The 18,644-nt window shown below is 37.5% G+C and overlaps 1 protein-coding gene across 1 annotated transcript in view; it reads left to right on the forward strand.

Annotated features, from left to right (window-relative positions):
- The first annotated feature begins 4,665 nt into the window (after positions 1-4,665).
- MUC5AC (mucin 5AC, oligomeric mucus/gel-forming) overlaps positions 4,666-18,644 on the forward strand; it is a 55,475-nt gene continuing 41,496 nt past the window's right edge. Inside the window, exons 1-15 of the mRNA XM_086613694.1 lie at positions 4,666-4,738; positions 6,674-6,745; positions 8,332-8,391; positions 9,386-9,647; positions 10,677-10,791; positions 11,249-11,339; positions 11,735-11,847; positions 12,355-12,571; positions 12,915-13,040; positions 14,069-14,186; positions 15,015-15,153; positions 16,901-17,011; positions 17,412-17,481; positions 18,190-18,327; positions 18,412-18,576. Of these exons, the coding sequence (XP_086469820.1) occupies positions 4,666-4,738; positions 6,674-6,745; positions 8,332-8,391; positions 9,386-9,647; positions 10,677-10,791; positions 11,249-11,339; positions 11,735-11,847; positions 12,355-12,571; positions 12,915-13,040; positions 14,069-14,186; positions 15,015-15,153; positions 16,901-17,011; positions 17,412-17,481; positions 18,190-18,327; positions 18,412-18,576 (1,870 nt within the window). The remainder of the gene's footprint in view (positions 4,739-6,673; positions 6,746-8,331; positions 8,392-9,385; positions 9,648-10,676; positions 10,792-11,248; positions 11,340-11,734; positions 11,848-12,354; positions 12,572-12,914; positions 13,041-14,068; positions 14,187-15,014; positions 15,154-16,900; positions 17,012-17,411; positions 17,482-18,189; positions 18,328-18,411; positions 18,577-18,644) is intronic.

Genomic DNA, 18,644 nt, shown 5'->3' on the forward strand with positions numbered 1-18,644 from the left:
ATTGTAGGGATCTTTCTGGTAAAAGTGTCTTTAAGATCTCTTGTTTTGTTTATTTGTTTGTTTGTTGCAGAACTTAAATTTGAAATGACTGAATGAAGGAAACACTGAAAAAAGCAAGGACAGTATCATCATACTGCTTGAGTGCCACAAAGTTAATTTGTGATTCCAGCTAACAGACTCATATAAAATTACAAACCTGGTTTTCAACTGTGCATTCTTCATTTTCTGGACAATCAGCTTGAAACACTGAGACTGAATGTGCAGAAATGCTGAGCATTCAGTTACTGCTGAAACCAATGGGAGCTATATTCTGAACATATAGCATTGTATGTAATGTCAAATACTCTAAAAAAAAAATCCCAGAGGCCAAGTTGTCTTCAACTGGGTATGTTAAGAAGAAAATAAAGGACGCTGGAGAAAGAAGGGGAAGAGAAGAATGCAGAGCAGCATTGATTACAGGTAGATCTGAAGCAAAGAAACAATAATGATATAGGTGACAGAAGCAGCCGGTCATGAGAAAGGTTATTCTGTATGCAAAAATCCTGGGAATGACAACCTAAAATTTGGCACTGGAGTTGCGGAAAAGGTCTCAAGGAAGGCATGGGCTAAAACAATACTCTTCAACCTCTGAATGTTTTATCACAGGGAAAACACCTCATACCAGTGCAGAGTTACTCTGGGAACTTGTGGTAATCTCGCATTATTGTGCTAAGACTAACACTATTGTCCACTTGACCCAGTCCACACCAGTCATGACTTTTCAGATCTTTCCCAGGAAAAGTAACTTGGTTAATATAAGAACATGGGTTTATTTGACAAGCAATAATTATAAAATGAGGTCTCTTTACTAACTTTGCATTGGTGGAATGTCTTAATACAGGACTCTAAGATGTTCTGTGACTGAATTTCTTCCTAAAGGAAAACTGTTAAACGAAATGAGAGATACTATACTCAATATATTTTACTTCCTAGTCATATTGGTGTAAACTAGTCTCTTATGTTGCAGCTAGACAACTTCCAATGCCTGATATAACTTGCTATGCTTTGCTTGGGTTCTTCTAAACTGCACTGCAACCTTTGAAATGAACAGACAGTAGAAATAAAACCAGAAATAGATCCTAATCATATTACACCTTACCTGTTTTACAGTGAAGCACAGAGGCTGCAATGGAAATCAAAGCATTATGTACTTGGTCCTTTACAATGTACACACTAAAAGACAGCAGGAGGACTACTCATGTTAATGAAACAGGTTTTCAAATTTCAAGTATTAATGTGATTTTTCAATCAATGAGTTTTACCTAAACATTTGGAAGTAAAGGAATGGATCATCATGTTTGACTAAAATCTGGTAAAGAACATAAAAGGAGTTGTATCCCTATTTTAGTCTTATAGCTTTATTTTAGATAGATAGACCATATCATATCAAACCATAAAATACCTACTGCAAGGGTTGGAAACGTAGTTCATCTTCACATAATTAAGAGAACATCTATAACATTGATGAACAACTTTTGAGTAGAAACTGCTCAGTTGCCTCGCTTTTCCATAGAAACTTTCAGATAAAAAACAGGGGTTTGAATTTGCACAGATCACAAATTAGGGACAATCAGGATGGCACTTCAGCTGAATGCAAAGCCTAATGTCCCAGCATCATTTCTGAAGCTTAAACTTGGCCTCAGAAGTGGGCAAATGACCAGCCAGATTAAAGCCCAGCAGACAGATTCTTAAGTTGCATTGTAGTGTAGACACAGAGGAGTGCCATAGTTTGTATCAGTTAGAAATGTTTTCATCCTTCCCTCGAAATGAAGCTACTCCAATATGAGGGCGGTAGTGAGGCACTGGAACAGGTTACTCAGACAAGATAGGATGATCTTGTCTCTTCTTATGAAGAACCAGATTCAGAAATCATGAGTAAGATACATGAATAACACCATCATCATGGAGCATTGGATCACGTAGGATTAAAAAGAATGGATCTGAAAATGCTAACAAGTCTTTTACTGAAATGTTTCACTCAATATTGAAGATGTGGAGAGTAGGAACACAATCCCATGAAAAAGTAAGAGAAGTTATAGAAAAAAGTTTCTGGGTTTTCAGATCAAATGCAATGTCAGAATATTTTATCTTTTCTGTTAAAAAAAAAATGTATATCAATATTTTTTTCTAATATATTATTATTTCTGCTCATGCAGTCAACTGTACACTGAATCGATCATAAACAGTTACACAAATCTAGACATGTTACTCCAAACCAATCTTAAAAAAATACTCCCCCATGTCACCTGTGTAGGTCTATTGAGTGAACGGAGGTGAAATACAACGTGAAGAGGAATTATTTCTTTGAATAATTAGTAATATTAGTACATTAATTTATCATAAATATTTGGAAATTATTTTTGCAGGTCTTATCTATTTTGACACATTTTATAATAATTTCTGGAAAGAATCAGCACAAGATAACACGGAATTTATTATGACAAGAGGATTTATCAATGAAATAATCACTTCGGAGTGTAAGGATAGTGTGATCCACAACATATAAGAGATTTGAGACTTTCAGCCAAAAATGCAGATACAGGGAATCACTTTTGATTGTGCCTTAAAGCTCAGTTGAAGGGGTTAAATTTAACCGTAATCCAGTTTCAGATTAATTTGTGATGGCCAAAAGGAATCATCAGTAGTGACCAAAGTGGGATCTCTGAGAGGTCATAGTACTTCCCTGAACATGCAGGAAATGTTAACACGTGTATATGAAAACAGCACAGCAACTGTTAACGTGAATTGATTTTTCAATGGTAAGCAATGTAACCACTCATAGCTTCTATTTTTCTTCTCACCAACAGAATCATGTAATAAGCTTATGAGTGTTACCCAGCTGAGTTTACCATATTATTTTATAATTACTTTAATTACACACCAGTTATATCTGTTAAAATTTTTCTTTTTTAGGTCTTCATCTTGGAACATTGATAATAACTGTTAGATAACACTTCTCTTAAATTTTCACTGCATGTATTTCTGTATATACAAGTATCTTGCAGTCATCTTCTTTTCCTCATTTAAACAATTCTAAGGTAAATTCTACAGACTTACACGTCAATGAAATTACCAGAGGTATAACTCATGACTGAAATCGACTAATTCTTTTCCTCAATGTTTCCAATTTTATTTAGTTATGTCACTTTTATTTAATTAATAACCAGCTGTATTTTTAAAATGTTCAGGAAAGACAGCATCTTCTCTTGCTTCTGTTTACTGCTTAGGGAAAAAAATGTGCCTTTTATTTCTCTTTTAATGTTGAAGTTACTTCCTCAAATGTGACTGCTCCAACAGAGAGAATGCATATTTTTTTTCAGAAAAAAAAACATAGAAAATTGTGTTTGAAGGAATCTTAAATAGCCTTTTAGTTTATTCCCCTGCCCCAGGGCACTATCAACAGCACTTACATCATTCTCAGGTAGGTGTTTTTCTAACCTGTTCTTAAAAACCACCAGCGACGAAAATTCGACAGTCTTCTTGGGCAACCTATATGAGTACTTCACCACCCTTGCAAAAAGAAACTTTCTCCCCAGTGCCTAATATAAACTTCATTCCCAGTTTCTAACCTAATTATGTCTTGTCTTCTTGCCAGAGAATACGGAGACCATCCCAGTATTTTCTTCTTTACAGGAACTGTTTGATCCCATGTAGGATTACGGGATCCTTCCTCCTACTGAAAAACTGTTTCTCTACATCCCAGGGTAAAACACTATAAAAGGTTAATTCACCGAAGTAATATAGTAAATACATATATTAACATAATAAATATATTAACATATTCACAAAATATTGTTCACTCTCCCATTGCTCCTAAGATATGGAACATTCCAAAGGACAATCTTGCAAATCAGACTTTTTGTGTCTCTAAGGACAGCAATTACATTACTTTTTTTTATTGTAGGTAGAATCAATCTAATTTATTATGGTGAAATCATGTTTACTCAGAAGGGAAACAGCTGAAGTAGAACTAAAACTGCTCATGTGAGAAGAAGAACCCCTCAAGGAAAGGTCCATATTATTGACTCTTCAATGCTGAAGGACATTCACTGTGTAGGCCTGTGTTGTGCCTGGCCTGTGAATAAATACTGATTGTTTGATTTCCCCATTTTCACAGGCAAAGTAGCTGCATAGACGGTTGCAAACTCATTAAAAAAAATCTATCAGACAGAACTTCCTTAGGTTTTTTGAGAAGTTAAGTTAACATCATTTACCATAAGGAGGAAAATAAAAAAAAACATTGAAGTAATTCATTCCAAGCTCCTTCTTGAAAGTCACTCAGAAGTCCCTTAAATTTTATTTATCTCATAATATATGGGATAAATTTGGAAAGACTAAGCCTGAGCAAAAATTCTTCCTGCTCACTTCTTGACATTTCATCAAAAGACGTGTAGAAAGAAGACTCCTCCTAGAGTGCAAATACCTGAGGGAAAGTCAGAGCATCCTCTATTTACTTGTGCACCTGCAAAGGAAAACTAAAATGTCTGAAGCCCCACCTTTTAAGAACCTTGTGAAACAATCTGGGAACTGAGCCAAAACCTACTCTCTCACTATATAAGACTCGGGAGCAGACAGGTATTTCCTCAGAGGCAGGTTGTTCGGTAGTTTCTATCGGACTTCCAGAACATGGGCACAGGTGGTGGGACGCGAATACCACTATGGATATCAATACTAGCACTTGCCTTCATACAGATCAAAGGTAGGAAGATTCATTTGCTTGGCATCTTTATTGTTTTAAAGAATTTATAACTTGCTTTGGAGTTTGAAACGTTTTCTTCTTGGCTTTGTGAAGCTAATGAACCGTTAGGCAAGATTTTATTTTCTGTTATAAATACCTTCCTTCCTAAGAAGAGGAAATCAACTGTCTTGAAAATTTATATTGTAGTCCATGCTCTCAACATACCTTGCTCAGGTGAAATCTGGACTAGCTCCATTGGAGTCAGTGAAACTTACTCAGAACTCACATTTCTACGAAAATGCCTCAAGATTTGCTTTTAGCATTTAATGTCCACTTCAAGGTGGTACAGCACTTCTAAATGCACAAACCAAAAAGTGCAAAAGTGGCTTTAGGAAGGGACAACTCAGTGGAGTCTTTCCATCTGCACGCATTATTAAAGATTGTTTGTTTTATCAGCTGATGACAAAGTATTGAAAAAAAGGAGGGATTTTGCTCAAAAAATATTAGACAACAGATTTTAAAAATTCATCTATTCTTGTACATGAGGTTGTGTAAAAGCTTAGAGCACAGGGCTGGTTTTTGGTGGAATGAAAACAAATGGAGTTGCCTTAAATATTCTAAGGGGGCACTTAATACTCACCGATGAGTGGAAATCTTTTTTACCTATACTTCATCTGTTAATTTCCTTAAAGTTCAAGGTAACTACAATGTTAGCTTTTAGTGCATTTTGATCTCAGATGCAGATCCTATTGGATTATTTTTGCTTTTTCCTACTTCCCGGCAATTCCACACTAACTTATGTTAAAAAGTGGTAGTGTCAAAGAATAGCCCACCTAAAGACCAGCTGTAGCATTACCACACAGTTCAATAGAAACGGGAAACTACAGTGCATATGACATGAGCTAGAGTGTTGAAGCCATACAGTGCATGGAGAGAGAAGCAAAAAGCATTCTGAGGTTAGGCAGCAGAGAAGAGGAGCCCAGAAGCACTGAATGGCTCATAGCTTAAAAAGGGGCACAATGTGTCCTTCCAACACCAGCTGCAGACTCCCAGGTGGTGCAAGAAGGAAAGGACTTACGGAGCTCCCTGCAGCTCTGATTTCAGCATTATCCCCTCTAGTGGTGCTACCCACGGACTGCCCTTGTAGGATGCAGGAAAGGGCAAGCCTGCCTTTTCAGTTTTCTCCAGCCAGCACAGCCTGCCTCCCGATGAAGTCTCACTAAACAGCGCATTAAAAGCCACTCTGGCCCCTGCAGATTTGGCCCGTATTCCTATTCTGATGCTGCAGTGGAGTGGAATGAAAAAGTGCTTCTTTGCTGGAAACAAAAAGATTTGCTTTGGGGCAAAATCAAGGCACAAATGTATCTATTGGAAAGACCAATTTCTTTCTATGTGGCTTGTGCATTTATTTTCCTTCTGCTGCTTATTACAAAACATGCTCGTAACTGTAAAATACAGAGTAACTTTGTTTTTCAGTAAGAGAAGATGGACATCAGTGCTCTAACTCTAAAACAAATTCTTCCTGTACAAATGGGACCTATTTTTAAAGCCTTCTGGCTAGACAAAGAGTTTTAAAGCACAAAGTGATCATAAAAACTAAGAAAATTAAGTCTTTTATCTGAAAAGCTTATAAGGGCATCCAGAGGTACTGTGAAAATAACAGAATAAGGATCTGCTGAAATGATCACAGGCATGTTTTTGATGGCTTCCCTGCAGTAATTTGTCAGGGGAAAAAAAAAAACAACAACAAAAAAAGCTGAATGAGTCGTAAATGGCCATGATGGTTGCATGCAGCCCAGGTCCTGACACAAAACTGTCCTCCTGTACATGAACATAGCTTTGCTGATTTTTGATATACTGACTGTTGCATGTTTAAACAGATACAATTGAGAAATTATGAGGGAACTCAAGAAAATTAGACATTAACATTTTCCTCCTCCACTCTTCTTAATGCAGTTCAAGCCCAGGATGATGAACTCCAAACAAAATCAAATGATGCTTCTCAATCCATCCTGCAGCGACAAAAACGTACGTATTTTTATGCTGATCTATAGCTAAGGTTTTGTCCCAAATTAAATTGATAGACAATAAGATTACTAGAATCTTCTTATTCCTAGCTGGAACATACTTACCCTTCCTCTGCCCTTCCCCTCCCTCTGCCTTCCCCCTCAAAAAAAAGAATGGAGAGAAATGCTCTGTACAATATATCCAATTCCCAGCCAGTATGTGACCGCTCTAAACTGGAGAACTTCCTCTGAGATTTGGCCCAGTGGATCTAGTCTACTGATACGATACAGTTATCTAATCTTTAACTTCATGAAAGGTACATACCTTCTATCTAAAAGTGTATTTTCAGAAGAGGTGTGTGTATACATACATATCACCAAGGTACTCGATAGTAGGTAATAAAAGATAAATTTTTAATGCTGTGTCAAGATGACTGCATCACTCATGAGAGAATAAGAAAACTGTAACTACCTTAAACACTAGAATAATCAAGCACTACAAGATCATGCATGACACATAACTGTACAGAGCTAAACAAGGGTGGAAGGATACAATGCTGAGTGGTATATTAGTGATGACAGGCTGAAACAATTAATCATTAAGCCTGCCCTGCATTTGTGAGGTCACTAGCTAGCAATTGAAATAGTGATAAACTCAAACTGGAACCGTACCACAAATTATTTAATAATAGTGAGAGCATTTAGTTATTGGAACAGAATGTCAAGGAAGCTAGTATGTGTGCTTTCCCTTAAAATCCTTACATCAAGATTAAGTGGGATTGTCTTTCTGAAACGCATATTTGTCTTAATAATATTTTTTGGTTTAAAGGCAACGATATTTTTTGGTTGAAAGGCAGAAGTCAGTGGCTGTTATTGGAACAATCTACAGTTTGGAAGTCATCAAATTCTGTAATTTTGATACTTTCAAGGGAGAAACTGCATCCATTCCCCATATTCTTACGTTAAGAAAATCACATTGTTGGATCCAAAACTAAAATATTGGATTTGGGCATGGAAAATTTAGGGCTGGATCCTGCCAATAGAAGTCCTTGCATAAAAAGCACATGATTAAAGCTCCACAGAATTTAAACTGTTAAAAAAAATCTGCTTAGAGTTGGTTGTGCAAAAGTGCATGTCTCGGCACGAAGAAATACATTAGCTTCAGAAAAAAAAACAGCTCCTGTTTCTCATTCTCAGCTTCTAATATTCTTCATAAACTTTCTGCTTCTAAACATACCGAGAGGCAAAGGTTCAGACATAGGCATTAGCACTGCTTTTTCTGCATCGCTATTACAACACTGTGCTCTAAGCTTTTCAGTTCATAACATCAAGGCCAGCCTCAAATGGGAGTCTTGAACAAATAATGGAAGAAAGTACTACAACCGAAGAGCATTGTCTTTGGGATTTGGCTGTTAGTGAAATACACAGAAAGACAGAACACAAAGCATTGTGTAAACACCACCAATAAAACCTTGTGGGAACTTCCCCCTAGAGTGTAACTAGTAGGAAATGTTAATTACTAAAGAGACTAGGCAATCTCTATCCATTTTTCGGGACTTCTAATAAGATTAAACTTGATTGGTTTTTCCCCCTTAGATTTTCCATCAGCTCTGAAATCCCGAGAAGTGACCATCATTCCACCTTTTCAAAATACACTGAAAGTAAAGGGTAAGTTAAACAGATGTCGCGTCTCAGATATCCGTGTTCTTGTTGATCACACAGGTAGAGCATGGAGTGACTGAAGAGATTAATAAATTGTATAAGATCCTTCAGCATCATAAAGTAAAAAATGAACAAGAAAAGTAGTCAGTTCATCAGGTAACAAGGATAATCTAAATGTGACTCCAGTACTTAGCCTGCATTTTGTTAAAATATCACCTATCTCTCTCTCTCTCCCTATAAAAATAATACTGAGATAAATCATGCTCAATATTTCCAGTAAAGAGAGGGACATATTAATGTGTTCAAAGCACTGGTGTGACATATTATGTAGAGTATAGGGTACAATTCCAACTAGCTATGTTCAATCAAGGTGAGTGTAAATCTGTAAGAGACACGGAGAGGGACTGTAGGGATGATCAGGGAGACAGGACAGCCTGCTTGCAAGGAAATGAAGACTGAAAAGAGATAAGTAATTTCTATAATGGTGGGGACGGGAGGAGAAGGGAGGTGGAAGTCCTTCAAGGTGAAGTGTAATACTGGCACAAGAACAATCAGGCATACATGAGACAGGAATATATTTTGGAAGATGCTGGCAAAAGTCTTCCAGCCATTCAAAGGGTGAGGTTATGAGCGGCCTTCCCTAGTAGGAGTAACAGTTTTAAACTAACTTCTAACTGATTTTATGGTGAAACTTTAGAACTCCATGCATTTAGGAAAGGATTTAGAGAATATGGCTGTCAGAACCAGAGCATTGGACATCGTGACCTGGGAGGTTTCTTCTGACCTTAGGCCCTATATCCCTATGCAAAACATTAAACACAAAAGATAACTGAACTAAATAAATAAAGGATCAATAAACAAATAGCTTGATGAGAAGGAAAACAGAACATGAGCTTTTTGGACAGAGGCTAGTGACAGAAATAAAAGGAGGAAAGCAACTAAAGGGAGAGTATCTACAGCAAATCACAGAAAATTCTTACTGCTTGCTTTGAACCCACAGCTGGCAACCCCTCTCACAATGGCCGTGTGTGCAGCACATGGGGTAATTTCCACTTCAAGACCTTTGACGGCGACATCTTTTACTTCCCTGGGGTCTGCAATTACATCTTTACCTCCAACTGCAAATCTCCCTATGAGGACTTCAACATCCAGATTAGGCGTACAATGGTGGAAAACGCTACCGTGATCACTCACGTCATCATGAAGCTGGAAGGAGCAGTGATCGAGCTGACCCGTGGCTCTGTCCTACTTGATGGCAACGCGTATGTTCACAGCTTGAAACTGCTGTCACTGCTTTTGCTCCCAGTGAGCTCTTTGAGCGAGCATCCCTTTCTCTCATCTGATTTCACATTGCTCCCAAGCAGCTGGAGGGCTCAGGTCCTTCCTGAAGTATCAACAAAAATAAATGGGCTTGACAGTGAGCTAAGTGCCACTTCTGCAGATTATCCCTGCGCCCATTTTGTTCAGATGAGCTATGTCCCAGATGCTGCCCCACTGCTACAATTGTGTATGTATATACAATTGAGCCTATAAGCTGGATTCAGTCAAAGTGTTAGGTTTTCACACTCTTTAAGTTTCTATTTTCTATTAGTTTTACCAGAACAGGATACTTGAGAGGAATTTTTGATGGCTTTTGTCCTTGCACTGAGCAGCATGCAGTCAAGCAGTGACTGCAGCTTGTACCTGCGCTCATTTAAAATGAGCTAGTCTGGAAACTGGCTATCTATGTAGCAATGGTGGCGCTGAATTTGGCATAGGGTGTGAAACCTGTCCAAAAGGCTGGGTAAACATTTGGGCAGCTATCCCACAGTGAGTTGTGTACTACAGCAGCTATGTACAGCAAGCTAATCTAAAGGTTATCTTGGGTACACCTTCGTGAATGGCATTCGTGTCACAGAAAGCCTAAAGAATCTATCCCTGTACTATCAAGGGCTTTAAGGAGTAAATAGCAATATCCTGACACATATAGCCTGGAAAAGAGAACCTCCCAGCACTTTTTTGAACAATACAACCAAAGACACATGCCAACATTTTACCTAGCAAAACACCATTAACAGAGAGAGCCAAAAGGAACAGCAGGGAAAGAAAGGCTGATCCATTTGCACGACGAGAAGCATAGGAAACAGCTGAATGTTACAAACTTCTGTTGTCTGTATTCAATTACGGCTCTGACTAATTTCCTTACCTATGCATGTTGAAGCTTCTCAAAGAGAATGAGAAGGGATATCAGTGTAGATATTCAATGGATATTCTGTCCCTGTCCCTGCTGAATTATAGTGATTTTTCCCCAGGGTTCAGATGCCCTACAGCCATATGGGAGTCTTGATAGAGAGAAGTAACAGCTATTTGAAAGTCTCTGCCAAGTTAGGACTGACCTGCCTTTGGAATGAAGAGGATGCCTTCCTGGTAAGAAAGCATCCAAAACATGACAGAAAGTCTGTATTTTGAAAATAGCCTGTTTACATCTTTGCATTCTTAATCAGCGAGGCAGGTATTAGTTACTCTTGGATTTGTGTCCATTTTTAGTGTATTGTTCTGTTCTTCCAATCTTCTGGCAATTTCCCTTTTTTACCCAGGAATCAGGATCAATAGATGCTCAATTATAACATTCACACCTCACAGTGAAGTACTCCTCAGATTCCAAACCTGGCAATGTGCTCATGTTCACAGCCCCAGGGCTAGAATAAGACCACATTTTCCTTCGTGGTCACCAACCTTCCCAATGGTGCCTACCTTGTTTCCACACCAGACAGTCTGCGCAGCATACACGTGTCAAATGTTGAGAACATAAGCAATATTCATGTTCCCAGCCATCAGGGCTGACATTACTATGAACCTAAGCTCTCCTTCTCATTTCTTTTAGGTGGAACTAGATAAGAAATATGCCAATCAAACTTGTGGACTTTGTGGGGACTTCAATGGAGTTCCAGTTAGCAATGAATTTATTTCAGACAGTAAGTAATAAAAAGCATTAATAAGTATTGGTGCTTTTTCTTTTTTTTTTTTTAGCAGTATACTTGAAACATAAGTTGTGGGTCATATTAACTGAAAACTAGTGATACTTCTTTATGTATTTCTATGATGTCAGTTATGTATAGAGTCCAGGCTTTGAGATGTATCAGGCTGCTTCCATCACTGGAAGATCTTTTAAGACCCGCCACATGCAACTTTCTACTTGTTTTCTGCAGTTAGGATCCAGTATACCCTCTTCATCTCCTTTTGCCTTTCATTTTATAGCGATATTATTCAGTAATCACTGCTCATGTCACAGCAGGTAGTGTCACAAAAGACAATATCTCCATGCAAAAACCAGTAAATATTATTCTAATATTTGGAATGCTTTTTACAGATACAAAACTGACTCCCATACAGTTTGGGAATAGGCAGAAGATGGATGGACCCACAGAGCAGTGTGCTGATCCTATTCCTCCTACTGTTCTGGTGAACTGCTCAGCTGAATTTGTAAGATACTCTCCATTTTTTTTTTTTTCTCAGTATGAAATATATTCTCCCTGCCTTTGGAGAAAATTTGTTAGAATTGGAAAAAATATAGCAAGAATATGACTCAACCACAGGTCTGGAAAGAAAATTTTTCTAAATTTAATTTTTTATTCTGTGATAAAGTGAATGCTAAAAAGTTGTATTCCCTTTCCAAGAGAAGACTAGATATTTTCATGAAAGAGAAATTCACTGAGGATGTCTTAACACAAAGAAATTGTATAATGCTTGGGAAGTCACCTGAGCTGAAAGTAACTCAAGATATGGGAAGATGTAAGAGTTATTGAAAGGAGTTTCATATATACTTGCCCTATTGTTATACTTTTCCCTAAACATCTGCTTATGGTTACTGTTGGATACTGTTGAGGTTTATTGACCAAATGGACCTTTGATTTGTTCTGCTACATGCCTTAAATAATTAGTTTCATATTTTCTAAACACTTGTTTTACCTTTTCTATTTTCCCTCCTAGGCTTTTATCTGTGAGACTGTATTAACCAGTAAAGCATTTACAAGCTGTAATGCACTTGTGAATGTTCAGGACTACATTGAAACTTGCACGCAAGACCTATGCCACTGTGACAGCTCTATGGCTGACTTCTGCATGTGCAACACCTTTGCTGAATACTCCCGACAGTGCGCTCATGCAGGTGGACAGCCTCTGAACTGGAGAACCTCAGAACTCTGTCGTAAGTATCTTGGGAAGGGACTTTCAACTGTGCTTACTGCCCGTATCTAGTAAACTTCAAATATGTGAATTATTTTCCTGAAGGATACACCTGTTTAAAGGTGCGTGTAATTTTTATGAAATCATTTTTAATCTAAGCATACTCAAGACTTCAGGAATATGGATGTTTAGAGGATTTTGCATTACTAAGGATTTTCAATATATAGCAGGAAGTCTAAAATGTTGCAGCCTCCATTTGGATTAGGATTCCTCATTATATCTTGACAGAAAACACCCTAAATTGCAAATACTGTTTTCTCAACATTTCAAAGGACAAGTCAGCATTATAAAACTTCTACTTGCAGCCAAATTATGTCCTTTCAACATGCAATACCAGGAATGTGGCTCCCCCTGCTCTGACACGTGCAGCAACCCGGAACGATCTGCACTTTGTGAAGATCATTGTACAGATGGCTGCGTCTGTCCTCCAGGCAAGTTTATTTCCTGCTCTTTTCTTGTAGCCAAAACCACTAGAACACTTATCTGTACACATTTAACAACTTTCCTACTCTATATCATTCTCATCATGTCATCAATGTTATTATCATCAAAGTAGTAAATACATTTCTTCCTTGACACACATGCACCATTTCTATTCAGATTACTAAAAATGTCCTCTTAAACAACAAGCATACCTGGGACATGTACATAATGACTGAACTGAGAATAAGATACCTCATTCCTAACGATAAGAACAAGTATTCTATGCTCAGAATCCATATTTAGTTCACAGAAAGTATGTAGTGTTTAATCACATTTTCCCTGCAATGATAACTCCTTGTGTTAGCAAAGCGTCATCTGGTTCCCCAAATTACCAAACCCTTCCTGTCCAGTGCTGCATGTATAAACAAGGAGGTGAGAGAGCACTAGGCAGTGTGTAAAATCTGGTGCTTCAGAGAATTACGCATGAGAACTGAATATCAGAACAAGACAAACAATGCAAATGTGTTCACTTTGTGCATGCTTACTTTTGGGGCTGAGAACTCTTACTGTTGTGAGTGATTGCACGGTAGAATCTTCACCTCTTGCAGCTCTTCTGTCCATCTTCCATGTTGTCTCCCAGAATTCACCATCACTTGTTTGTGTAACAGCATTGACTTCTCTTAGATAATCCTCTGTCTTTGTGTATAAAAATATTTACTGTACAAATATGTCCCTGTGCACTCTTACAAATGGTTCCTCTACTCCACTTCATTATCTAGTAATTTTAATCCTAATTCCAATCTAATTAAGTCCACAAAGGAAAGATATTTCCCTAGAGGTCTCTTTTGATCACCCTCAGATTTTAGATAGGCTTCAATGGAATATAGCCCTTCAATCCCTACATAGCTGGCATCCTATTATTTAAAGTACTTCCTGTTCATCTGGAAATGAAACATGCTTTCAGGCATTTGCCAGACGTGTATAAAAGCACCTACTGCAGTGCACAGAATGATTAACGGACCATTTCTTTCCATAGGAATGGTATTTGATGACATTAACGCTGCTGGCTGCATTCCCCGTGAAGAATGCCACTGTACCTATGAAGGTGAAACTTATGCCCCTGGTGCCTCCTTCTCATCTAAATGCAGATCATGGTAACATACTCCCTTTCTCATACCTCTTTTTCTAGATGCATCACCTGAACATTTTGAAGACAGGGAAAAATTACTAATTTACCCTCAAAAAGAAATGAGGAACTGCTTATCAACTGAAGTTCCTTGATTACACATTTTTAGAAGATACTTACATCTCTGTTTTCTCTTCACACCTGGAAGCAAAAATTTGAGTTTACATATAAGTACTCCAATTTCAAGACAATCAAATTCAAATACCAGATGTGTTTAAAAATATAAATTACTTGATTATGTCCTTTGCAGCACTACAGTGTAATACTAGGATGCTCATGTAAATACTATGGAGGATGTGACATTTAGGGATGTGTTGCATTAGTCAGAGTGGGAGATCACATCTGAGAGGCATGTTTGATGGATACAATGTATATTTTCAATATCATTATAATTACTGAAGTATTATTGCACAAGTGTAGGCAAATGCACCTATCTATCTATGAATACAAGAACCACAAACATGCATGCTATTTTCCAAGAAATACTTAACATGTCTGAAGCTTCAGTCATGCTAATGGAGATGAGGGGCAATCCTTCATAGGCAGCAGAATGGATGCCAGGTTCACCAGGACGGAATTCTGTCCAGACTGGAAATGAAGAGCAGCATACAAAAAATTATCACTAACATAAATGTGCCTCCCCCATACTTATTCTGAGATTTCAAAGCAATGTTGGTTTCTTTGACAGTATAATCATAGCTTCAGGAGGTAAATTAAGGCATCAATTGCCCTTATTGTCTCTTATTTAATTTACACTTGTATTACTGAAGGTTACTGAATGCCTTCTTCATTTCAGTACCTGTGCTGGTGGTGAATGGTCTTGTGTCACCCAGTCATGCACCGGGACTTGCAGTATTGAAGGAGGCTCCCACATTTCAACATTTGATGAAAAACATTATTCCTTCTTCGGTGACTGCAGCTATGTCCTAACCAAGGTAAAAATGAGTCACAACCCTTGTTAAAGCAATATCCTAAAGGAAAGTATTGTTACTATATATGATGTTGTTCAATTAAAACTACTGGCAATCACATCAACTGTCTGAAACTTAGAGCCTTAAATGGATTTCAGGGGGCTTTCTGCTAGGGTTATACTAAATAAACATATTGAAGTAGTTTTGTGTTCCTTGTTCACCATTTAAGAATTGCCCTGAGTTTTAAGGTTCCATGAAACAATCTCCATGCTTCTCATTAATTTTTTAATTAAATATTGCCTGTCTGGTGTTTTAAAACTACTTCTTTCTGAACAATGTGGTTATTTTGTCCATTGGTGCTGTCCTTTTTGACACAGCTAATAGAGTTCAATGGCTTATCTGATTAACAGTATTCGTAATGGAATTATTATTACACAGAATTCACGGGAGAGGAGTTATTTAATGAAGATGACCAACTTTCCAGTCTTTCTCAGTAAACACAGAAGACTCTAAAGTTTAAAAGCAAAGCATGTATTATAAAACTCAAATTACTAATTGATGACTTACAAAAATACCTAAGATTTATTGGAGTTTTTAGATTAGTAGGGACTGAATTCTTAGTAGATATATTTAAAATAATTACTACGAATTTGCAGATTTCAGAACCCTAGGTATATTTATTGTTTATTTGTATTGGAGGAGTGATAATTTTCATAATGACTTCATATTAAATTAAATCTGTTCTCATAAAGCTCAAACGGAATGTTACCAAGAAAGAGAACCAGAAAAACTTAGAAATGAGCTAGAATGAGTTAATTTAGAAATAGATTAGACTAAATCAATGAAACTTTCTGATGAGATTCACAAGCACCAGGCTCAATCCACAATGGGAGCATAGATCAGACTTATACATTAAACTCCCCTTTTGGCACCAATACGTAAAATTAGATTCTCAGTGTCTCTGGAGGTACAAAAAAAATCCCTAAATTTGGACACAAAAGGTCAAAAAGCCAAATATTTTAACATCGAATTTCCAGATGGCTGTAATTCTGCATCTCAGATGTCCTCAATTTAATCTTCATTATGCCAAGAAAGTGATAAGACGTGCAGAATCACAGCCTTCTGAGTGTTTCCTTGTAATGTCCTAATGTCCTGGCCGGTAGGCATACTTTGAATACAGCTCACAGAACACAGTTCAATGAAAATCGGAACCAAGAGAGAGACTGAATTTTGCCTTTATTCAGTAGCTTAGTGAATAGTGATTTTAGCTTAATTTTCTCCTATGAGAGGATATTTAAATGCATGTTTTCTACCTGTTAAAAGAATGTGCAAATCACCAGGATCTTTGATATCCATCTATTCAGTGCAGAAAAGACTGGAAACAATTTCTCTCCTCTCCCAGGTAAACACCATAATCAATGGGCAAGAAAAGCACACTTCCTTCTTATTCTCTAGTGTATTAAAACTAGTACTACCTAAACATTAAGAACTAGTATTACCTAAACATTAGGAAGTTTCGATGTTCAGCTTAATGTATCTAACTTGCCCTTGAATGTCAGAAGTAATGGATAGCTTCAACTGTGCTGACTGCATGAACACCAGCTTACTTGGTGACTGTATGTAAGTACATATGAGCAGGAAGAAAAGGAATAAACAATATTTTAGAAGACTCATTTTACTAAGAATGCCATTTGAGTGTGAACCTTTTGAATACTACAATATTTTAATATAACAAAGCCTTTTAACACTATATTTTGTCGTCATCTTCCAGCTCTGTGATGGCAATGAATTCACTGTTCTGGGAGATATCCACAAGTGTGGCCTGACTGACACTGAGACATGCCTCAAGGGTGTAACTGTCAGCCTAAGTGGAGGACAAACTGTAAGTATCAAATGTAGACACCTAACATTCTGCAGGGATGTTTTCAAAGCTTAATAGGCAAGTAGCTTGCAAATGACACAGCACAGACAGGAAAACTGCACTGATTTGTTTGTTTTATCTCATTTTAACATTGTACCAAGAAAATTAAGAATAAAGTAGGTACACTGGAAGTCAAGATCCTAGTAATTTTCTGTCATTTAGTTATCTTGCTTGTTTATTTTGACAGTCAATGGACCACAGTAGTAAAAGATTAAAGAAATGGTATAGGAATCATAACATCATCACAGTCTACCACCACTTTTTTTTCCTTTATCCTGAACAATAATAGATAGAAAACATTTGGAAAGTGTTTTACCTTTCCTAAATGTGCTTGATAATCATTGCCTTTTCTTGTGGACAGAACATTGTGATCCAGCCTTCTGGCAGTGTATTTGTGAATATGATCTACACACAGCTGCCATTCTCTGCGGGTAAGTTCCTTTGGAAGACTTCTGTGATGTTCTGCATTTTTTACTTTAAAATGTTATTACATCAGTTAATCTAAAGCCAAATTTTACCCTTGGTTACACTGCAGCAAACCCAGGGTACTCCAATAGAGCATAGTCTCTCATTTTTAAAGTAATAGAGTTTGCCTATTCAACTCTTATAATTTTAGGAAAATTATGGTCTAATTTTACCAATATATAATTAAATGGAGATTCAATTCAAGCAAATAATCTGCACACCTCCAGATCCAAACATTGCCATACGAGAGGAAAGCACAATTCTGATATGTAACAGGACTCCAATATGTCAAATTGTTTAGTTCCCTGTGTTTCCTCTGTCCCTTTGCTTGGTGCACATTCATCACTGGAGAGTTTCTCTCATGCCAGTTCTTCTCAGATACTACTGAACCTGAACAGAAGACAAACCATGAAAGGACAGAATAGGTCCAGGTTGGAGTCTACCGCTAAATCATGCTATATCATTTTCATCAAGCAAAGGTGCTCTTTTAAATAGCAACAGAAGTGCGCGTTCTTCCCTTATTTTAAAACACCTGACAGAAAGCGGAGGAGTTTTTATTCTTCAGAAACTAGGGTCATATCAAACACAGCCGTAGAACCTCTCTATGCAATGAACAGTTATTTCAACTGCTTATTTCATATGAAATTATAACTCTTGCATTCTTATGTCCCTAGCGAATGTCACCATCTTCAGACCATCATCTTTCTTCATCATTCTGCAAACAACCTTTGGTCTTCAGCTACAGGTTCAGCTCGTGCCTCTCATGCAACTTTTTATAGACTTAGACCCATCTCATAAAGGGCAGACCTGTGGTAAGTGATCTTACCGTAACAACTGTCTTCATCAGTGTGCTTCATTCTGTAGGAGACTTTCACAGTCCATCTGCTGCCTTTTAGGTCTCTGTGGAAACTTCAATGACATGCAGACAGATGATTTCAAAACCACCAGTGGTGTAATAGAGGGTACTTCAGCTGCCTTTGGCAATACTTGGAAAACTCGGGCTGATTGTCCTAATGCCAAAACTACCTTTGAGAACCCCTGTACTGTCAGCATACAAAATGGTAAGCTCAGCATATACTAACCTCTTCTGTTCTCTTTCAAGATGGAAAGCAGGAATAAGCTTATCGAT

The sequence above is a fragment of the Tauraco erythrolophus genome, chromosome 6 (genome assembly GCF_009769465.1).
Source record: "Tauraco erythrolophus isolate bTauEry1 chromosome 6, bTauEry1.pri, whole genome shotgun sequence".
Taxonomy (NCBI): domain Eukaryota; kingdom Metazoa; phylum Chordata; class Aves; order Musophagiformes; family Musophagidae; genus Tauraco; species Tauraco erythrolophus.